General features: G+C 35.4%; 1 protein-coding gene across 4 annotated transcripts in view; it reads right to left on the bottom strand.

Annotated features, from left to right (window-relative positions):
- Nucleotides 1-23,988, bottom strand: part of ATP11A (ATPase phospholipid transporting 11A) — a 112,160-nt gene that overhangs the window by 7,094 nt on the left and 81,078 nt on the right. For 3 of the 4 annotated variants that reach the window (XM_032680292.1, XM_032680293.1, XM_032680294.1), the window contains exons 16-28: nt 23,401-23,474; nt 23,049-23,152; nt 21,177-21,358; nt 20,438-20,689; nt 17,819-17,993; nt 16,458-16,560; nt 16,059-16,204; nt 15,040-15,099; nt 13,347-13,474; nt 11,466-11,601; nt 6,071-6,136; nt 5,671-5,774; nt 3,721-3,886 (exon numbers count right to left, since the gene is read on the bottom strand). In XM_032680292.1, the coding sequence (XP_032536183.1) occupies nt 3,721-3,886; nt 5,671-5,774; nt 6,071-6,136; nt 11,466-11,601; nt 13,347-13,474; nt 15,040-15,099; nt 16,059-16,204; nt 16,458-16,560; nt 17,819-17,993; nt 20,438-20,689; nt 21,177-21,358; nt 23,049-23,152; nt 23,401-23,474 (1,696 nt within the window). Of the gene's footprint in view, nt 1-2,184; nt 2,274-3,720; nt 3,887-5,670; nt 5,775-6,070; nt 6,137-11,465; nt 11,602-13,346; nt 13,475-15,039; nt 15,100-16,058; nt 16,205-16,457; nt 16,561-17,818; nt 17,994-20,437; nt 20,690-21,176; nt 21,359-23,048; nt 23,153-23,400; nt 23,475-23,988 lie in introns of all 4 variants that reach the window. The other variant, XM_032680295.1, reaches the window with a different exon arrangement.

The raw sequence follows: 23,988 nt of genomic DNA, 5'->3' as shown, positions 1-23,988 counted from the left end.
GGGGCTGGTGCTAATGAAGGCTGACTTACAGCTTAGTCATTACACTGAGGGAAGAGAGGGCCTTGGGGAGTTGCCAAGGAAACTTCTTGCACAGGATTCAAATATTGCAACAGCGAGATCCATTGCTTTGTTTTCCGTAGAGGAGGAGCCTGACAAAGGCAGCAGTTTTCTCGTGACCAGTTTTATAAGCTCCCTGTGCAGCTGTTCAACAGCAGCTAAGCCCATTGAGGAACAGAAGAATGATGAGTCCCCAGAAAGGCTTCCCCAGGCAAAAGTACCACTTCGGGTTTTCCCAAGCGCAGCAAGAGGTAGAGATCTCATAATGTAGCTGATGGGCCAAGCTTGTGATTCAGTGAAAGCAAAGTAAAAAATCATCAAAAAATCATCAGTCAAAAACAAAGAGAAAAAAAGTATTTCTTAAAAAGGGATGGGAGCACAGAAGTCATTTATGGCTCAGGAACTAAACAGCTGGTATTTCAGCTACAAAATACTTGTGATTGCTGAAACACTGTTAATTGAAGTGACAATGATAAAAATGGAAATAGGATAATTTAAAGTGAATTTATATTTTCCCTAACAGAGAGGTTGAGCTTCTGCTATTAATGATAGAAGAAAAAAGAAAAGAAAAATATAATCAATATAGACTGGATATATTAAAAAAATACCTTACTACTTTTCAAAAGTAAAGGCTGAAAGAAGCCTCACAGATGCACAGTACCAGTTAAAGCACAAAATTCAGCTTGTTTCATTGAGCCAGAGAGTTGCAGAGACTATATATATGAGAAATAAGCAGAATTTGACTGAAATTACCAAAAGGCAACAGATTCCTCCAAAGCTTTTGCAAAATTAATGTTTTAGCCCAGGAAAGACAACAGTTCATATGTGTGTATGTATATATATATATCAATATTAATATGCATGCACATATATATACATACACTTGTATCTACATGTATGTATGTTTATACATATACATATATGTCTGTAGGTGTATATGTATATATCCATGTATCACTGAAAAGCTCTCTCTCAAAACAAACAAACAAACAAACAAAAAACCAGAACCGTATCTGTACTGTTTAAAAATATCTGAATGTCAATGACAGTAAACAATTGCTCACCACACACCAGAACGACTCTCAAATACATGAAAAATTTTGAAGCATAAGAATTGCTCCAAAGGCTTTAAGCATTCTTATTGCCTGAGGAGAACTAATTTACTAGCCTGGGAGGTGGTTGCTAGTCCTATGTTAATTAAAGGTTTTCAACCTTTTTTTTTTTTACAAAGAAAGCAATATAACTTATAGGAGTGCAATAAATTTAAAAACAATTGTTCATAAGCTCAGTTCAAACCAATCTTAAGGCACTTAAAAGCCAATTTTAGCCAGAATTTTCAATAGTGAAAAAATGGTGTGTATTTTCTCTGTGACTTACATAATTACAGTACATTTTATTGACTATATATTTTTGAAGGGGGAAAAACAGGAAATATGTTTATCTTAGCCAAGTTTTCTTGGAGACTATAGGGTAAACAAGATTTACTTGCATTTCTTCTACTTTTATGTTATATTAAATAATGTCACATACAGGTCTTGAGCTGTTTTCTTTATAGAAAGAGCACAGAATTTTATAAAAGGGAACATAAGAAAAATTCAGTTTCAAAATGCATGCTAGGAAAAAACTTATTACTAAAAAAGTTGCATTTTCCTTTATCACAGTGGAGAAGATACATTAATATATCCCAAAGATTGCTTAAATGGTTTTCAGTACCCCATTTTTTGTATGATGGTAGTAATATCAGCCTAATCCGAATTATCACTTCTTTGTGTGGCAACTATTCCATTTATTCAGGTACAATGGAAACATTACATGCATTCACCTACAGACAGACCAATGATTAAAATGGGAATATAAAAATCCTGGATTCTTGAGGCAGAAAGGTTCTGTAAAATGCAGTAACAACAGTGACAAAAATGATAATGACAGAGATGGACTGTGACAACAATTCATAAAATCTTTGAGATAAACAGAAGGAAAAAACTGTACCAAAAAGTAGTCTTCAAAATACAGCTGAGATGAGTCACAAATGGAGATAATGAGTAAGGTAAATAACTTCTGATGATAAACATTTTACTGTCCTTTGAATGAAATGGCCAAGCATGCAGAAAGGCAGAAAAAAGTCACCTTTTGTTCCATTAGAAACTTAGACTGCTTGAAGTCTGAGAAAGCATAAAGATGGTGGACTGCTCAACAGAAAGGCACTGATGTTTAGTCTGATTTCCCCAGATGTAGGAAGCAACCGTGCACATCATTTACGTTTAAAGCAAGGTAGCAGTTATTTAGACAAAGCGGATTGGAAGACAGGAAGAAAGAAAGAGAAGGAAGAAGAAACACAAGGGATATAACTGGTTAAAAGTCACAGATTTTCTACTAAATATTAAAAAGTGAATATTGCAAGTGTTGAGCCCAAAGTCTGCTTTATAATTGATTCATTTTCCAGCACTAATACACAGTGTCTCTAAGAAACACTGCAATACCTTTGTTAGAGGCTTTTATTCAATAGCCTGTTTCTTTGCCTTAACCCATGCTCATTCTCTCTCTTTAGTCTTCTTTTAAATTAAGCATGCAGAGCCTATACTGAGATTAACTTCTTCCAGAAGTAGCACATAGGGCAAAGATGATGTATCAAAGATCTCAAAATGAAAAACCACTACATACTGATCCGCCTGAGAATGCTTTTCTGCTATTCTTTATTCATTCCTGCCCTCCTGAAGTGAGGCATTATTACACCTGTACATTCTAGGAATACAAAACAATGGCAAGGGGTTTTACCTTTACCAAAGGGAAATTTTATTTTTCTTAGCAGTAAAGCTCCTCTATTCCTTTCCTCTTAATGCAAAGCACCTCCTCAAACATCAAAATGCTACCTAATCCCTACAGTTGCCAGTAACTCATTATTTTAACCTACCAATGGCAGCTGATGGACTGAAAAGGGCAAGGGCAGTAACATTAAGGTTCAACACCTCTAGTGTCCTTTACATTCTAATGTATAGATATATAAAAGCTTACTGGGGTTAAAATAGAGGTAACATTTTCTATTGAGGCTGGTTTAATGTCCCCAGCATAGCACCATGCTTCTGACAGAACCTGGCTTCCCCTCCAGCCTCAACAAGCAGGCCTGTATTTACACAGTGGTTCCTCTTTTTTGGTTGATCAGATGAAAGGAGAAAACAGACTTTAAAATCCTCTTCCCACTGGCAGAGCAAGGTACATTTATGTAGAAATAATGGATCAGAACAGGCAAAATGTAAGTTGAAATATAAAAGAGGAACAAATTGTTAATAGGATAAGTTCTAATGCATGTGTTTTTGTAAAAGGCATCAATCAGTATATTATTGGATATAAGTGCCTTCTATCTACCCTCACAGAGATCCCAATCCCCTTGCCCTTATCTCCTCTAATCAGAAATCATGTTGAGCCTGTCTCCCACCATCCTCATCAGCTGATTTTCCTATGGTTGTTCCTATGGAGGCACCAGGGTTGCCCCAGGATTCAGGTTAATACCACCAAGTAAATAACTGGCAGTGTCTTTCATCATACTGCTCAGACACCACAGGTGGGGAACACCTGTTCTAATCTTGTCTCTGACTTTGAAAGAGGACTAATTACTAGAGACTTATGATACAAAAAACTAACTTCACAATGAAAAATATTTCTTACCTGGATTCTTTCTGTTGCTGTAGGCCACAACTCTCTGTATAAGACCTTCTTCAAAACATCTGGAAGAAGGCTGACAGTTATGAGCAGAATTATACCCAGCCATGCAGGACCACTAGACAGCATTTGCATGAACACATAATACATCCTCTGATAATTGAGAAAAGGCCTGGCAGGAAAAAAGAATAAATAAAAATTACACTTCAATACACAAAAGAAAGACTGACAATGTTAAATATAAAAATTATGACAGTGCTGAAATTGTTCAGGTTCAGCTTCCCAGTTTGTGGGATTTTATCCATCCCAGTTTTCTCAAAAGGAGAGCTAAACATACTGGAAACAACTACCTTCCTCTTGTCTTCCAGGCTGCAGGAAATACCATGCTCTCCTCCCCTGCCATATTGTCTCTCCCTTGCAAAGATAAACTAAGTTACATTCTTATTCTGTTTATGCTCTTCCATATACCCTTATCTTGCCCCAGGTATTTTCCACCTTTCTTCTCAGTATCCCATCCACCACTTCCCTCTTTCCTAAGGCACACTTGTCTGTATGTGTCTTTAGAGTAAGGCTCATTAACCATACCTATTTTCATACCTCTCAGGCTCCCCTACGCATCTCTCATGGTTTCATGTTATGATCCCTAACCTAGTCACCACATTGTTATCTAATCACACTTTCAATACTTTCATTTGCATACCTCCCTGTATACCATGGCAGTTGGATGGTTATTAATATGCCACCACTACATAGTACTGGGAACCAGGGGCCATGATTACTGGGAGCAAAAATCAAGGGACAGTTTGCAGTAACACAGCTCCTACCACTGGGGCAGTTTCCTGATAGTTTCCAAAATTTGATAGTATTTGCCGACATAAAAGGTAACCAAGCTAAAATACATTGTTGCATGTAAATAGTACACTCTAATATGCAGCAAGGCTAAAGCTGGCTGAAAAACGTAGCAGGGAAAACGTTGCTTCTGCAAATTGTTTTCCTCTTGCTGCTGAAGAAATTAAGACCTGATCTTACCAGGAAATAAAAAGAGGCTGCTGGATATCCAATGAGTTGAGAAGCAGTTGCAAAAGACACTCATTTGCAAAAGACACACTGAAATACAAATCCTTTCTCCAAATTAAATGGCATCTTAATCACCATGCAATAGTTACCCTCTGCCTTCTCTCTAGTCCCTCAAAATGTTATACTTATGTATAAAAAGTAGAACAGCTCCAGCAGACACATTATAAAAGATGGGTCCTCTACAGCTGCGAAGTGCCATTTCAAGTTCCTGACAGCAATCAGGCACAGTAAGGAATTGAACTTGTTTCAACTTGATTTCCTTCACAAAAACTTTCAGTTTCAAGTACATAGAATTTTTAATAGGAAAAAACCCCCAACACTTTAAATCAGCTATGTACAGGAGTTATATTAATTCCTAGAGAGCTTCTTACCAACAGGAATAAGCAGGTGCTCAGACACCTACAGCAAATCTACTTTGATAAGCAGGAGGCAAATAATGAGCTCAAACACAGGACACTGGGCCACCCACATCACTTCCATGTGAGTTTCACTCCTCACTCCAGTTTTGACTGCTCCAGCTAGTTCCTTCCAAGACTGGCTGCATAGACATGACCTGTTCTTGTGACATTTTGTCTCAGAGAGGCAGCCTTGGCCCCTTGGACCAACCCTTGGATTGCTTTTTACTGACACTACTGAGATAGACCCACTGGTAGTCTGAGCTCTGATATTCTTCTTGTATTCTCCTTTAAGAAGATTTTAGCAGATATTCAGTGAATGAAGAGCTGAGAACTCTCCAATTAGCACTAATGATGTGATTAAAATGGAGTTCTGCAATGGATAAAGGCTAAATTTAACTCTGTTTCGGACAAAAAGGTGAAATATAACAGCTTTATGTTTCTGAAATAACATTTGCAACGCAATTTTGATTAGGGTTCATACCAAATAATTCCTCCCCAGAGCAGAGAAAAGATAATGTAGAATACGAGTGATCCCCAGATCACGAAGTGATTTATCCATGTCCAATAGTGTGTATCTAGTGCAAGCTTAAAAAAAAAGAAAAAAAAAGAGATCATATGGTGTTATCACTATCTAAGAGCAACAGAATACTCAGCAGGAGATAAAATAGAACTGTACTCTTTGAAAATAGGGATGAATTCTACACAGAATTAGCCAAAAACATTTTTCAGTTTTGAGCACAGTTAAGAAGGCACAGATAGAAAAATCTATATTTAAACTAATAAAACAAGGCATGGCCATAGAGAGAAACAGATATAAGTAAGCGGCAATTAGAAAACAAGCTCTAATAAAGTTTCAGTGGATAAAACACAGCACCCCTTACCTTCAATGTAACCGTGAATACAAGCACAGTAAACACCACTGTTCCAAAGGTCCAATTTCCAAACATCTATAAAAAATGGTCCAAAGCAGTTATAGGCAATATTGTCCCCTACTTTGTGAATTGTCCAGAATAAATATCTTAAAACTATGTATTGCTTTGTATCATGAACTGACACCTAAGCAAAAACATGACCTATCCAGTGCAAAGTGTTTTGGTTTCTTGCTCTTGTGTGTACACACCTCAGATTTCATACAGACAGAAAAAGATCACAACCAGTCCTCTCAACCTGAAGTTCACAGGTATGTTTCTTAATAAAAATTAAGTGTAGCACAGTTAAATCACTGAGATTGACAAATGAACAGCATCAGTCTTCTTGGACGTCATCTTTTCTCTGATCTCCCTTCTCTGCTGTCCTTGGCATCCAATAATTTCTCGTAGGTTGAACAGCATATTAAGCAGATGAGTAACAGTATACAAAAAGAATGTGATAACCATCTAAGTACATAAATGTCTACATACATTTAAAGATAAAACACTTTTAAATTGTGTTTGATTTTTTCCCCACCTGCATAACAAAATAAGAACACTTCAGCTTTTCAGGTGGGCAGAAATGATCATCAATGCTGATGGAGAGAAGAACTGGGCACAGAGGATTGCTTGGACTATAGTGGCTATTGGATGACCAGGTTCAGGATCCAGAGAAATGTTGGGAAAGTAAGCAACAGTTAGGGCACTCTCTTTTAGAAGAGACTTTGTTTGATTCAGAGTACTGCACCCATGAAAGAGTACCCAAGAGACCTGAATTATTTTGAAAGAGAACTGCTGACATCTCATGAATTCCCTTCTGCAGGAAGACATGGATTTCAGCAGAATATCCAGTTGGCCAAGTAGGATGTTTCTCAATGAACAAAAAGGCAAAATGGGAGCATACAAGAGATGACAATATGGGCAGGAAGTAAACAGATAGCATAAAAGCATTACCCGGGTATAGAGGGAAAAAAATCGCAGACAAAGGTCAGTTCTGACTAGGATTAGTAAGGGGTGTCAAAAGTGACAAAAATGATATTTATAGATATCCTTGTTTCAAAGGGAAAATGAAAGTGGAGTGGTAAGACAACCTAGTGGAAAGCGTAACAGAAAATGCTGAAATATGCAATACTCTGGATAGCAGTTTTCACAACCAAAACCTGCTTCTTGCATTTAACAGCAAAGTTTGGGAAAGAAAGAAGCAGCCAACAGTGTGGGAGCAACAGGTTAAGGAGTTGTTAAGGAGAGAAAACAGTGAATGCAACATATCTTGAATTTAGCAAGGCATTTGACACTTGGACAATAAGGAAGCAGGGGTGGGGTAAATGGACTACTACTAGAGTTGAAAATTGGCTGAACCACTGACTCAAGAGTCCTTGATGTTTGATTGGCTGCTGGTAATCAGTGAACCCCACTAGAAACAGCTACTGGGGCAGATATTGTGGAACATCCCTGTCAACGGCCTGGATGGTGACACAGAGAACATCATGAGCAAACTACCAGGTGATACAAAAATATAGAGCAGCTGACATAATGAATGACAGAGTTTCAATTCAGAGGGACCTCTGCTGATTTGAGAATCATGCCAACAGATATCTTATGAAATTAAATAAGGAAAAGTACAGAGATTCACATCTAAGGAGGAGTAGTGCCATATATTAGAACTGACTGGTTGAGTAATGGCCCTGCAGAAAAGGAAGTTGCAGTGGGGTTACATGGACTCCAGGTTGAATACAAGCTTGTTCTATACATAAGGGAAACTGCAAATGGAGCTGCACTGGGAGGAACATGGCCACTGAAGAAAGGTTATTATTCTCATGTACTCAGCTACAGTGAGATTGAACCTGGAACACCATACTCAGTTTTGGGCCCCTCAGTTCAGGAGCAATGTAAAAAAAAATGGAAACGATCAAATGGCAGGCAACCAAGGTAGTTAGCAGCCTATGGTTCTTCTGCAAATAGAGGTTGAAGGACTTATTTAGTCTGGTGGAAAGAAGGTTAAGGAACAACCTAGCAGCTGTCCACAAATATCTGAAGAACTACAGAGCTGAAGAACTGGAACAGACATCTCTTCAGCAACAAGCAATATTCTGCTTGGATACTGTGAGAAACTTCTTCCACCATGAAGGCAGAAACACACTGGAATAGGTTTTTCTATGCTCGGGGATATCCAAAGCTTGAAAAAGACTAGGCAAAGCATTCAGCAACTTGATCTTAATCAGGCCTGCACAAAGCAGGGATTTGAACTGGATCACACCCCATCTAAATTTTTCTGTATGAGCTTGCCCAGTATTACATCACAGGGGATCTATACAGGCAAGTGATCACACAAATGTGCTGCTGTGTGACAAATTCTGAATGGAGACCACAGCCAGCAATAAGAGAGAAATCTGTAGGAAACTAGGCTGAGAATGTGATGAACTGGGAACAGAAAATAAATTTAAAAGTAAAGAAATGACTGGCTGAAAAATTATTTTTCTCAGTAACCATTTCACTATTTTAAAATTATTCTACGTGAGACCAAGCGTAAAGACACAAAATGAAATTCAGAAAACTTTCAGCATTTTGACCTTTTACATAGATATGTAATATAATAATTCTATAGGCTCATGCCATTACTGTAATACTTCCTGTGCCCTAAAAAAAATCTGTGCAGTTAAAACTGGTCAGGAATCTGGATCAGGAGCTTCCAATTATGCCATTTATCGACTTTCTTCTTTCAGTTAAATTTTACAATATGCTCATGTCATATATGGTATCTCTCAGAGAGCCTACTGTCAGTCTAAGTTCCTGCATTTTGAACAGTTTTGTCCACATTTTCAATATAAGCTGTTAGATGAAATAAAAGAGTTGAAACAACCTTTCTCTGTGTTCATTAGGTTAGATAGACAGCATTGGGCTGCAACCAAACCCTTTACCTCCCCATCTTACTGGCTCAGAAAGTGAGGTCATAGCACAGAGACACGAGACTCCATAAAGCTGCTGATTTGGCACAGAGAAAGGTAAATGGAACAGTATGGGAAGGTGTAAGTTTCAAAAGCTCACAATGGCTTTTCAGCACTGAATATCTCAAGATAGTACTCATGCCTTTAAGTCTGTTTGTTACAATCTAGTTTATTAACAAGTTTTTTCTATGTCCTACTCCCAGCCTATCTAAGACTTCCCCTCCTCCTTCTGCGACTATATTTGCTGCTCTTCCATGTTCTAATTCAGCATTCTACTCACCTACTTTCCTTCCTGTTGTATTGTATTTGCCATTCTGTTACTCCTTTTAAGTCTCTCTCAACCTAGTTTAACAATTCTACTTAATGTACTCCATATCAAATGTTAAAATTTAAAAAAAAAAATCAAACAGGAAATACATTTTATTATATGGTTAAACTAAGATGACATTTGACACTCTGCAATGACTTCTACGGTGCCTTCCTTTCCTCTTACTTTCTGATACAACACCAACCAGGATGTCATATCCAGAGTGGAACACCATACACACAAAGAAACACCAAAAATTAATAACAATTAATAGTAAATAAATCTCCAGCACCCATTTTAACAATATGGAACCTAACTTGAATCATTTTATAGCATTTATTGCATTAGTATTACCATCAGCTTTTTTATCTCCTTTCCTGCTTTCTACCTGTTCCATAATAACATGCTGTTGCAGGAGTAAATCCTTCAAATCTTCAAAACCTTCATTGACTTTTTCCAGATGTAAGCATAATTTAAATACTGAGAAATAACCATCAACACCTATTAGCATTCATGTATGTATGAACTCACATAAGTACCACTATTTCTGAACGCTTAACCTTTCAATTTAAAATTGCAGCACAATATCTGTAAGTCTTATAATAAACACAGGTATCCATGCTGAGTAATGATGAATTTTCTAACACACTCCGGACACTCAGGACTCAGAATGCCTCCTCAAGCAACATATTTTATCATCAAATATTAACATGGGTATCTACTTGTAGATATAAACATTCAAAATTTGAAAATTAGGCATTAGTCTCGCTTCAGAGCCTTAGAATTTGATTGAACGTGTGCAAGAGAAGACGACTAAAATTTCAAAAAGGAACACAGTTCAGAATATTTGTAATATAAACTGTTTGCAAAATTTGTACAGGTATGATAACTCTAATTTTCAGGACCAAAGATATAAGCTAATGCAGAATTTTGAACATCTAAAAGAGAGCACAGTGGTACCAAGAAAAGATATACTGCAGTGTACAGTTCTGTCTAATGGAAATACATTCTGCCCTTAGAAAAGTTCCTTTAAACAAGAATTCTCTCACACGGTATAAGTTAATTTCCCTAACAGATGTCACAAAGATGGTTTTTAATATCTGAATATTGCATTTCTAGCAAATATTTATGCTGCCTGTAAGCAACAAAACTGTGTACAGTTTATTTTCTCTCTCACTTTGAGGGTCTTTTCTAAAGCCATTTGAGCACATTATAGCATCAACTGTAACAAAAATTTCCATAGCAGAGATAGTCAGCAACAAAACGTAGGTTACAGAAAAGCACACAACAAAATAACAAAATGCAAGGAAGCAAAAAGCCTTTTTAAAGTTCATGGCTCTTTATCATATCTCATATACATCAATATGTTTAATATAAAGTTCCTTTTATTATAAGTACTTCTAAAGTAGCTATAAAGAACAATTCTAACTACAGGTTTAAGTGATATTTTATTGCTCTTTACCAGTTTAATTAAAGAACAGTGAAAGATGAAATGGATATCATGACAAATCCACAATAGTCTTACCATGTGAGTGCTGGTTGTCATTAGCTGAGGATAGGAAGAGAAGCAAGTAGCAAAAAGAAAAAAAGCACACAAATAAAATAGACCAAAATATCAATGGATAAAATAAATAAAATGCAAAAGTTCTTAAGATTTGCATTCATGTGACTGCAAAGCAAGCAGAGATACGTTATTTTAAGCTGCCATATGTCAAAAATAATTAAACTATTAAAAAGCTTGTTATATTTCAGATCTTTTATGACCATTCATAACTACTCTACCTGGAGTCTTGACATGTTAAACAGATATTCGTCAGATTTATGTTAAGCATGAAACGGAAAAGTCACTATGTAAATTCAGAATGAATACTTGGAATTTATGATACTTATTTCTCCTAAGTTGTATCTAGTCCTATGTCTCTGCTTACTGATACACAGTGTGTCCCACTGCATAGTTCAGACTTCACTAAAGAGATAACCCATCTATCTCACTGCAACTCATAAAACAGTTATCATCTTGCATGAAATATTGAAGAAAGCAATTAAAACTATGTTCATTTCACAATTGACATTAAAAAAAATTATCATTGACTGACTGATCAAATCCAACACTAACCTGTCCATTGCTGGTCACAGCTGTGTTGTCAAACAATAAATAGGCACCAAAGAAAAATACCGCAGCATCAAACACTCCTAGGAATGTCCAATAAATAAATGCACGCCAGCGCAGCAAAGCATTCTTAGCAACATCTCTGTGTAAAATAAGATACATGTATTCATTATCAGCAGGTTTGAAAATCCCAGACAAATGATGACATTCATATTGTTTTTTGAAGAAAAAACAATTGAGATACTGCATGTAAAAGCACCCCCTTCCCACATGACAACTTCACCAGTAAATTTTTCCTGAAAATGTCCTCTTCATTTATTTTCATTTCTTTTTTACTAAACTGTTTCAATTGCTGCCTATAATTCTGCTGATTTCAACCGTATGGTACACTCCCCTGTGCTGCACCTATTTACTTTTCAATCTTTTTACAGAAGGTATCTCTTTTCCAGTATTTGCTGTGCACGTGATGATCCACTGTAGATATGAAATTAGAACACTAGAGGTCTCTGGAGACTTTGCGTTATTTCCTATTGGGGACTTATATACAGACTATTACAACAAACCAAAACATTAATTTTATGTGGAACATGCAAAAAGAGTGGTTTGCAGTTGACTTGAAGTTTCAGGTCAAACAGTACTTCTTCAACATTTTCCCATAAAAAATACAGGAATTGGTCAACAGCATAACTCTTCACTAGCATGTATTTTCTTATAACAAAAAAATTTACATGTTACAGCTTTAGCTCTTGTTCACAGAATGGGTAGGTATCAACTTGACATACAGCATAAAACACATCAGAGTAAATCAGAACACAGTTAAATGAAGACCCTGAATTACAGAAACATTTGCTACCAACCAATACTTTCACCATATGAACTTTAAAGACTGTCTGATGACCACATGAAGTAACTTCTCCCTGCAGATTAACAATACAGATTGCAAAGTCATACATGGCAAACAATAGCCTATCTGGCCTAGAACAACTGTACAATTGCCCAAAACAGTTTAGCAATAGGCTCTGTTAGGTATCAAAACCCAAAAATTGCTGACAAATAACCTCTGCTAGCTTTCAAAAACCGAAAAAAGTCTTCTGATTTACCATTTCTAAACTAAAAACATTTAAAATATAAAAGAGAAAATAAAAATATAGGGATTGAGTTTCAACCCGTATTCTCTTGTATTCCTCTGCAGTTTCATTGGTAAAAACATATTAGTGCACTGATTAACCTTTGGGCATCTACTATTACTTCTTTCAAAAAATGTTTTTCCTTTGATTACCTACTGTTAACTCTCCCTGAAATGTACTGTGTTTGCAGCTACAAGGATCAAATCTGGGCAATGTCCCTAATTTAGATGGCCAAATGCAATTAATTGGCAAGAACTGTATTTCAAGTGGCTAAGAACCTAAACAAGTCACAATTCCAATCCTCAGAAGTGAATCAACAATATGCAGAGGACAATGTTGGACACCACACAAAATACATCCTCTGATACAACACTTTACCACTCAGTCCTCTTTTCTTTCAGAATAAAACATGTATATAGGAAAAAACCAGTATGTTTTCTTTTTAAAAAATACTTCTTTTCCCCATGGTTTGAGGAAATAAAGAGTACTAAAAAAAAAATCATAATTTTATTTGTAGAACAGTAATTTCTATTTTGCTCTCACTCATAGAGCAAATGAGTGGTGTGGTTTCTAAATATACATGTAAAACTACACTACTGTACTTTGTAGACTATGCATGCGGTCTTCAGCTTTTCTATCGTGGTGTATCTGATGTTCTACCATAGCCTGGTAGTACAGAAATCCTGAGGACTTCTGTTGTAACAGAGATAGATCCCACAACTGAGCAGTCAAATTTTGGGGCACAGTGTATTAATTTTACCTGTACAGGGAAGGCTCTCTCTTGAGTGTGTCTGCGCTGACATGTTGTTCCATTAGACCATAGAAGAGGATAGGAAGGGAAGTGAAGCTGATATTGTACAGTGTTAGATACGCAGTATCGTATAAAGTCTGTAGATGAAAAATAAGTAAATCAGGTATTTTAATTTAAAATTAAATCTTCATTTAAAATTAAATCCTCTGCATGACACTTGATTTAAAATTAATGAGTCACTTTTTCTGGAAAAGAAAATCATATTCCTTCAGAATGGAGGCAAATATCCCTGAACAGTTGCTAACTGATATAAGACAACTCTGCACTTGTATCCTGTTCATCTGGAGGACAACAGCTAAGCTAAAAGATCCATTTAATAGTCTGATTCACATACTGGCCCCCTCCTCTTGTTTCAGCTGTAAGACCAACTCCGAACTACCCAAACTGAAAAACAGCTGATTCTTGTAGAGGAAGAAATTCCTCTCTGGTGCATCCACACACACCCCTTCCCTTTTATCTCCTCTATATAACATGGAGACAGGAGAAGTACTCCAAAGGTTCTTCAACTGTGGGTGACTGCAATGAGCTATACAAAGAAACATCACAATGTGCCTTTGAGTCTTCTCACTGAACTACTTTTTCACATATGTCACTGTAACTAGCCCTCAAACCCACTACATCACCTCATAAAAAGAGTTGTTTACTTCCCAAAACCTATCTGGCGATCATTTATGCTGGAAAAATTGCTGTCAAAACCCCCTTTTTGATTCAAAATTATATTTAGCACTTAAAAGAATAAAATCAATCTAAAATTTCATCAGCATATGCCTTCATATCTAAATCCTAATGATGCTTGAAAAAAACCTACAAAGTTTTCAGCCGTCATTTAAAATTAAAACCAAAACAGACAAAAAATAGTTCTGTCATTTTTACTCCTCCTGGAGCTTTTTTTTTGAGATAGTAGTTGAGATAGAGTAAAGTACTATTTCTCCCAATTAAATCCTACTCTCGCCCTTTAATCCTGAAAATATAAACCTTTTTTTTCCTATATTTGGTCATTCATTCCTTTGTTTTTTGGTCCCTCACTCAGAAAAAAGAAGAGGTAGATCTTTTCTGCACAAATTAGATGAGAGCAAGGAGAAGAGAAAATGAACAAAAATTTAAGAAGGAGGATACTGGATCCTGTCCTGAATGATGGTACTTTTCTGGTCAGGAGCAGTTCACTTTTCCTCTATTTTTCTGTTTTTATTGTTTCTTTTCAACTAATTGAATGCTGCTATTTGTCTGAAATTTGTAATTTATACTCATATACACCAAAGAAAATGAGTTTATTCTTCCATTTTCATTCTGGATTCTAAAAATGAACAACTAGTTCAATTATTCATCTTTCAGGATTTCCTCTGCCCATGTCCAATAAGCTTAAACCCAACTGACTCTACATTTCCATAGACACTTCACTTTGCATTGCCATTTCTAAATTTTGTGTTCCTGTATTCCTTGACTTTGAGAATAACATTGCTTTTATGATAATTCATAAAACTGATTTCTGTAACTTAACTGCAATTGCCACTGAAAACCATTTGAACCAAAAGTGATGTTCTTTTTAAAATGTGTAAACTAATACAAAAGTTTTCTCAGGAGGATCTGTTTTTTTAAAAAAAGCAAGAGAAAACATGACGTTGATGGAAAAATAAAAACTAACCTGTTGTGAAAACCCACAGAAGAACTGATATAAAAACTGAGGAAAAATGAAGCAGACATTCTGAAAGACAAAGTGACAGTCGTCAACTGAAATGCAAGCACTAATTTATATGCTGTACAATGCTATAGCTACGTATACCATAGTTTTATAACACTAGTAATGGTGGACATTGCAGAACATTAGAAAAAGCTGCATATATTAAACATCAACAGTCACATCTTGCATTACTACCACTAAGAAAAACACTTAAATATTTTGAAAGCCAACTTATAAGGCTACAGTTTCAAAATTCAAGGGCAATGAAATTTGTGATCCAGGAGCACAGTTCATTCAGCCAAGGCAAATAAGGGACAATTCACAGGAGGACACAAACCATGATAAGCAAGCGCAGGCATGGTTTCCAGCAAAGCAACTGAAAGATGTTTCTAGCTGTGACTGCAAACATCATCCTCTCCTAATTAGACATATAGTCAAACACTAAAACCTTGGATTATCCTCTGGCAGTTCCTTTCTATAATCATGCATTGCTTACTGAAAGAACTTCAACTGGATCCCAACATTTAGAAATAACAAAACTGTCTGAAGAGGGGGATGCTCATTATAACCTTCCTCCACCTACACTATCCTAATGAATTTAACATAACTTAATTTACATTAGTTTCTAAGTTCTCAAATACTATTTCCAATGTGACTTAAAAGGTCACTGTAGAGACAACCCACAAGGTATTGGAAATAACAGAACAGTCTGAGATGAAATCTGTAGGAGATGAAAAAGTAAGACAAGGCAAATTTTGGGTTTAAACATAACATAGATTACAGAATGTATCTATGTAAAAGCTATTTCACTTCATCTTCAGGATAGAAACAATAATCCCATTTCAGCATTGTATCTGGCACTCAACAAAATCTCTTTATGGAATTATTGCTGTTTTGTACTATTGGCTGGGAAAACAGTATATAGTTAGGTATTACCATGTAAGTTTTTGAGATTTATGTAATTATAATAAGCATTCTCCTACCTTATAAAAGAAGTATTGCACAAGTTCAGATATCCTAACATAATAAAAATGCCCATGAACAAGCAACATCTTTTTCAAATGTTTAAATTTAGGTATTGCATAGTCACTGTTTCTTGCTGCTTGACGACCTTCTTTGCCAATGATTCCTTAAAAAAAAAAAAGATTAAGCTATTTAATAACTAAAGGACTATTAAAAATACAATTATTTGAAAAATTATATAATAATGCTATAACATTGATCTAATGGATGACCACCACTGTATTTCATACAATTTGTGGGATAAATGCATTGGAAATTGTCTATAAAACGTATAACCTGATTCTTCAAAACTGCCTGCTTTTAAGAAATAAATGGGTTTTGTCATTTCACTGAATTAATATTCTAAAAAGTGTGCTTACCTATACCAACATGTGCTTCTAGAATCATACTGACATCGTTTGCTCCATCACCAATTGCTAATGTGATAGGATGCTCCTTTGATAACTTAATCAATTTCACAATCTGGAAAAAAAATAGTGTTAAAACTCTTATCTGTAATGGTTTGCTTATTTTGCATGAGTGTACAATTAAATACAAATTACCAAGAGGGTTATATAAGAAATCCCCTGAAGGGAGACAAAACCAACGTTACCCAATGAAACTACTATGCATAAAGATCACAGTTTCTTCATATTACAAAGTATTTGTTCCAAACATTTTTCAAATACTTCCAAACTACTTTGAGAGAGATAGGACAGGAGGAAGGAAGAGCAGAATAAAAGATGTTGTTGAGACGGCTTAACACTGTGTAAGTGCATTAATAAATTAAGAGGGTTCCAGAGACAGTGTTCAATTTCAAAGAAATCCTGAAATTAAAGACTGAAAAATTCTGCTTTCTTAACTGTGCTGAATTTTTTTCTTACTATTTAAGAAAATATAATAGGACTTTCTATATATCTAAACACTATTGACATAAAAACTGTTCTAATATTTTACTTCAGATCTTTCCATTACAAATGGTCACCTCTGTAAACCTGGTACCGAGTCAGCCGCAACTAAAAAACTTCTACAAACTTCCAGATAGTTCAAGTACTGGCTAAATACACTTGTTATGTGATTTAGGGCTACATATGTTGTACCTGAGCACTGTAAACACACGACCATTTCAAGAAAAAAAGAAGTGCATATTCCAATGTTTGTTTCCTTTAAATGTTCTTCATTTAAAGAGATGAAACTCTTTAAACATCTTGAGACGTTTCAGTAATGGAAGAGTATGTTTTTACTTGATATAAACAACAAATGCAACAGTCAGGAAGTACTTAAAAATTATAATGCACACATTTTTTTGTCTGGATTCTTCTTTAGTGGCTTTCCACTTATGTGAAAAATAGAGAAAAAATATCACTCTACAGTAATAAATAATGCAGGTTCTTGTAGTATCAACAGATAGTAGAATATTCAAAGCTTGTTAGGTTAAAAAGAGAGCAGTTAGTTCATTTATTAAATATGTTCATTTATCAGCATGTACCAACCATAAAATTTGCACAATATGTACATAAATCAAATTCAGGTGCACAGCTGGGTGCCATTTTAGCATATCATTATCTAAACTGCTTGCCAGTAGAAATTCACCCCTCTCCTTTTCTTTGCCTTCTCCATTTTAGAAGACACAAAAGTGAATGGTAACATCTTAAGTTATTATGATAAGTATACAGAGTATTAACCTTCAATAATTATGTATGTGCACAGCTAATAAGCAATTATGAAATTAAACACAAACCTGTGCTTTTTGCAGAGGTGCCATTCGACAGCATAACACTGCACTGCAATTCCTGCAAATTTCAAGAAAGAGCTCTCTGTAGTTACCAGAGCTCCCATCTTGTCTTGGTTTCATTATTAATGATAATGCTGCTCCATCAATAATTAAACCATAATCTTGCATATCAGTTGAAAGTCTGTTCAGGGATAAAATATAAACTAAGAGTCACTGTAGAATTCTCAGACATGTTTCAAATCTGGCAACAGTTCTTATGTGAAAATTAATTAATGAAAAAATAATGAGTATTCAATACAGCAAAATTAATATACCTGTAAAGGAAATGTCTAAGACCGATATTTATGACATTTGAAAATTCTAGATTATGTTGAAAATATTCAGTGCTTTACCAGTTCAAATACAGAAATCTAACACCTCATTGACTTCCCCAGTAAGTATGAGTGTATAATTAGTGACCTTTCAGTTTGGTTTGAAAGGGCTCCAAGAACTGCAGTGAGGTAAACCAAGTTGCAGGAATAAAGTTAATTTTGTGGACATTCCGTAACACAGAGAAAAAAAGTTAGAGGGAAAGGCCATTATACTCTGAAATCTACTCTGATGAGGAAAACAATATTTTTCTTTTCCTAAGGGTCTACATTAAAGAAGTAAACCATGCTTTGAAGAAAATGCCAGAGAGACCTGTTGGCCTGGATAGATAAGGCTACATTCACAGTATGGATACTTTGCATTCAGTGTGGTGGCTAAGTCTCATACAGGTATAACTTAATTTTAATCTTAAAATACAATAACTATATATGTTACCTATAATATTACAATATAGTATTATATATATAAAAATGTATTACCAGTATACCTGCTAGAAGTGCAAGCATGGTTGCATGAAGCAGTTTATCCCAATAACATATGCTGAACAATGCAGGAAGATGGTCCACATTACAAGAGCCGTTTTCTGAGGGATCTGAACAAGTTATTTCAGAGCACCCTTGCCTTTGCCTGCACTACATAGCAGCCTCAGGCTTCAGCTCAACAGTGAAGATTGTATAAACATACACTGAGGTTTATTTTTACTCACTTTTCAGTGCTACAAGGTTATATGACTGTGCATGAGGTTTCAACAAACATGGTTTCACCAGGACCAGTGCTTGTGAGGAAAACACCATATTTATTAACAGCAATGTATTTTAGGTGTCTCCATCTTCACTGCTAGAACACAAGCTATTTTTGGCAAATAATATAAAGATCAATATAATATATAGATCAATGCCATTAGTGTACAATGATACCAAAAAGTTAATGATAACTAAAAAGTTACCAAGTTCAGGCAGTGTACTGAATGTTTGGCATGTTATTGTGAAATATTTTCAGCCTGAATTTGAATATACAGGCAGAATCCTGTTATTACTATCTTAGCACATTCTCCAACTCTGGGGCCAAAGGTAAAAAAATCCTAAAGAGTTTTAACATCTAGAAAACTGGCATTGCATAAAAAGTTAAACAAAGATGTTTAATCATACCTCATAAGGCCTATGGAATTTCAGCTAAATGTGGTACAGATGACAGAGAAATATTTATTTAGCTGAACATACAAATGTTCTTCATTAGACCAATGGGGTTTGAAGTGTAAGGAGAGCTAAGAAAAATGCTCTGGCCCAGAGATTCAAGCTGTAAGGCTAAGAGTTATAGAAACTCTCTGCTAAAATAATATCACAAATGCTTGCTAGCTTGTTGCTCCTTTACTACAAACTGATTACAAATGCATATACAATGTGCTTGCTAGCTGGTTCCATATTAAAAAGAAAAGCAAATAAAATATGCACCATTATGTCTGGAAGCCCAGTAAACTCCTAACATCTTAAGATGATAAAAGTGCTTTAAAATTCAATTCTTGTTTTTAGGGGGGGGGGGCAGGGAAAGCAAGCAATGTGTACCAGCTATAAACCTTCAAACAAGCAGCCTCATTTACTGCCTGTATGAGATTTAACTACAGTATATGTACTTTTTTCTTTTTAATGCTACTTTTTATCTTATTTCATGTTATGTTTCACTTCTATATACATGATACCTATACTTCTATAAAAATTCAAAATACACAGAAGTCAATGATTTCTTTACTATTTAGGTCACTTGAAGTATTTTTATGTAGACCAGAAGATTTGGTCCTCTTCTGTTCTGTAAATGTAGCATAATCTTCCCTAGAAAGAGCCATATATTGCTGCTCTCTGTGGCCTTGGTCTTATCAAGAAAGTTATATCATATACTAACTCTGATGACACGAATATATCATATCTCCTTCCTTTGTAGAAGTCAGAAACAGTATTTTGCTTTATAACCTCTTTTTTTTTTCCCAAGAATAAACAGTTTTGCAGTGGAAAAATAAGTAATTGCAATACCAGTTGTGATTTTTCTTTAAATAGTTAAAGCAGTAACATAAGTAAGATAAAGAACCATGACTGAAAATTTAAATTTATGTAGAACAAACATACTTAATTGTCATACAATAATTCACACTTTAGCAACAGAAACTGAAACATACTATGTTCTTAACGTAATTGGTCATCATTTCATTGTTTAAGAAATGCACAGCACCACATTCCTGGCTTGAAAATCCAACTTTTTCCTTACCCTGAGAAAGTATCCCTGGTTAAGCTGCCACTTTGTCTTAGGACAGTTTTGCTTAGGTCAAAAAGCACATCGTGTAAACTCTGTTCCTCAATTTTCTTTGTGGTTAGCTCAAGTATTTGAGTATTTCTTCGGAAGAGTTTGCAAGCATAGCAAGTAGCTGCAGCAGTCTCCATTTTGTCTCCTGTTAAAACCCACACTTTAATTCCCGCTTTCTGGAGTGCTTCAATAGTATCAGCAGCTTTTTCTTGTAGTCTGTAAAGTCAATTGACAACACATATTGATAGATTGCTTGGAAATGAGAAATTCAGAGGTTCTTACTGAAAGATTCTAAATAAAAAATTTTAATAGAAGTTATCAGATAAAAGAACTTTCCCCAACGTGTGACTCTGAAAATGTCTGGGGACTAGTACATGTTTTCGAAACTTTTGAAGATCTAATGATTGTATTCTTCCTTTATTTCCTCAATGCCCATACTGTAGTTCTTTCTTCCAAACCTTTTCCTTATAATTTGATTAGTGAAGTATTACATGAACTGCTTGCAAATGGCTCGAATACACTGATTTTTGTACACCTAACTACTGTTACTAGCTTACTAAATTATAAAGTTACCATGTGTAACTTCTGCAAGCTAAGGGTGTGGAATTGATTCAAATAAAGGGTTTTTCAAATAAGTCTCTAATGCAGAAAAAGACTCTTCAATTACTTTGATAACATCACTAAACATAAGAAACATACTAACCGATCTTCAACAGCTGTAGCACCAAGTAAAATTAAATCTCTTTCTATCTTCTCATACACTTCTGCCAATTTCTTGTCCCGATCCTGGAGGGCCAGCTTTGCATTCTGAAGCAGCTTCTGTACTTGGCTATATTCTTCTGCTGTGAGCTTTTTATATGCAACGCACAATGTTCGCAATCCCTCCTAAAGAATGTAATCAAAAGAAACAAAATGTATATTATAAAGTTCTTCTTAGATTTCTCGTTGTTTATGATGGAATATTTGAAAAACAAAAATCATTTTACTACTAACACGAAGAGTCCCACTAGTCACATTTATAATGAAGTGACTGCTACAGAACATGGTTCAGCTTCATTCTCTGCTGCCCTGGAAGCAGTTACAACCTGAGGGACAAATCTCAATCCTCCAGAAGAGAAACAGAGCTCAGTGACACAACTGGATGTATTAGATTACCAGGGAAGGGAGAGTCAAGATAAAGGTTTCCTTCTCTATGTGTATAATTAGGCAGGATGAGTCAGAATAAATAACAATAATATAAATAGTAGCTCTGCAGAGTCTGATTTTGATGCTGTGTTGCAGCAGAGGCATGAACAGGGACAAAACGTCACAGACAGCATTGAAAGTGAAAATCCAACTATCATTTCAGTCAAGTGAAAACTAGAATTTAGCTGCAGGTGTTTCAGACTGCATCAGACTTCTGGACTGTGTGATGCATTAGAAAGGGAGTATAATAGACTGTGTGAGGTGGGGAAAAGCTGCTATAACACAGAAAAGTTTTGCCACTTCAAATATACATTGCCTCTCACAACACCATTTAACTGGCACTTTATCTTCTTAAACTTAATCGAGAAGGTATTTCTATAGTTACTTATTACCAAATCAAGACGGAGAATTATTAAAATAGCTCCCTGCTTCTTGTTATTGATAAGGGCAGGTGGCAGGTGCATTTTCTTTCAGAGGCTTAAGTATGTAGAAGCCAGCCCTGTTTCCAATTATCCATAATGAAACAATAGCTGTTGGTCTGACTTTCTTTCTTGACAGACATTGGATGGATAGGATACGTAAACACTTCTTTCAATTTCATTGGCCTTCTTCACTTGTGATTATCATTCAGCTGTTTCATATACTAAAACAAAGCACTTTGAGAGTTTTGAAGTTTTCCTTCAAAACAAAAGCAGGTGACACTGTAGGGTTTTTTTTCACATACTTGTAACAATACTTTTTTTTCAGTTTGAGTACTGGATGCCAGCAAATGTTATGCTATTTTTAAGACCAGCAGTCATATTGCATTGCAATGAGTTCTACATATTTTTGGACACAGAAAAATTCAGTATTTCACAATTACCTATTAGATAAAACCAAGTTCTGAATTTCTTTTAAAGGTGATCAGCCAGTTCACAGCAGATTTGTAGCATGCAAAAGTGTAAGATATGAATGATCACTGCACTGTTTCCCCAGAGCTTGTAAAGCAATCAAAGGCAGCAAATCACAGTTGCTAAGGCTGAGGACTGAAACTAGCAATGAGATTTACAGTTTTTTACTTTTCTTTTATTCAAAAGTTCATTCAAACTACCACAATTATGAAAGTGCCATACTAAAAAGCTAATTGATGACCTCTGGTTTAATATAGAGTTGTACATATCTAATGCATTCATATTGTACCACAACTACCATTTGGAAGATAAGATGGCGGACAGATGCAAATAAGGGAGTAACACAGACTGCTACCCACACAGCATGAGTGAACTTTGGCATAGAATAACCTTGGTGCCTGGGAAGACAAATCTCTTAGCAGATAAAGCAGGAGGTAAGAACACTTAATTTCTTTTTGATACGGATATCACGTGAACAGATCAATAAAATGCAATCTTACCACTGCATTGCGTTCTACTCGAGATCGTACTTGTTCAATTTTGCCTTCTTTAACCCTAGGAAATATGGAGGAATCTGCTCCCTTAGAGAACAGAAATATATCACCTGAAAGAGACAGCATATGGAATTCAGAATGACCAAATATACTTTCTTCAAAAAACATCCAAATTAACACATTTTCAAAATGTTTTCTTTCAACTTTTTATTAACATTTGCACCCATGCTAGTGCCTGGTCTCCTATTTTATAAAGAAAGGCACACACACTGTGATTAATGTCTAACTCTTTTATAAACCTGAAACAAATTCAACTGAAACAAAAAATTTAAGAAGAAACAGAATGTGACAGTCCTACCTGTTGAAGATTTAACAATTACACTCATTCGCCGTCTCACAGAATCAAAACTCAAAACCTCCAATAATTCAAACCTGAAACAGAAACGGAATTATTTTTTAAACAATGTTTTTCCTGATTATTATGACTTCAAGCATTAAAACATGACTTCTAACATGGAAAATTATGTTGAGTACTATGGAATATGAAACTAGTACAGAATGAAACAGCAGGTTACAAATAATAAATAGGGGAGGTCCCCAAGACTCCCTGCATAGTTGGCAGAGTATCCAAGACCCAGATATACAACAGACCTAACCAGCTGAGACATCTATAGAAGCGTAATGTAACGTTTTCAAAAGTATGTACATCTCATGGAACAGCTGTACTACTTAAATGTTATTGAAAATTTCACTCATATTATGGTCTACAAAATTTATTCTACATGTCAAAGGAAAGCAACAACAAAAAAAAGTACCTGTTTTAAATTTCTTTGAACCAGCTATAAAAATTTATTTTACAGATATTACTCTCCTATAAATTCTACAGATTATTTGTGAACAACAAATTGGGTAAACACCATTTTCTTTTAAGAAAATATTATTTACC

Source organism: Chiroxiphia lanceolata, chromosome 2, assembly GCF_009829145.1.
Source record: "Chiroxiphia lanceolata isolate bChiLan1 chromosome 2, bChiLan1.pri, whole genome shotgun sequence".
Taxonomy (NCBI): Eukaryota; Metazoa; Chordata; class Aves; order Passeriformes; family Pipridae; genus Chiroxiphia; species Chiroxiphia lanceolata.
This window is presented reverse-complemented; position numbering and strand designations above follow the sequence as displayed.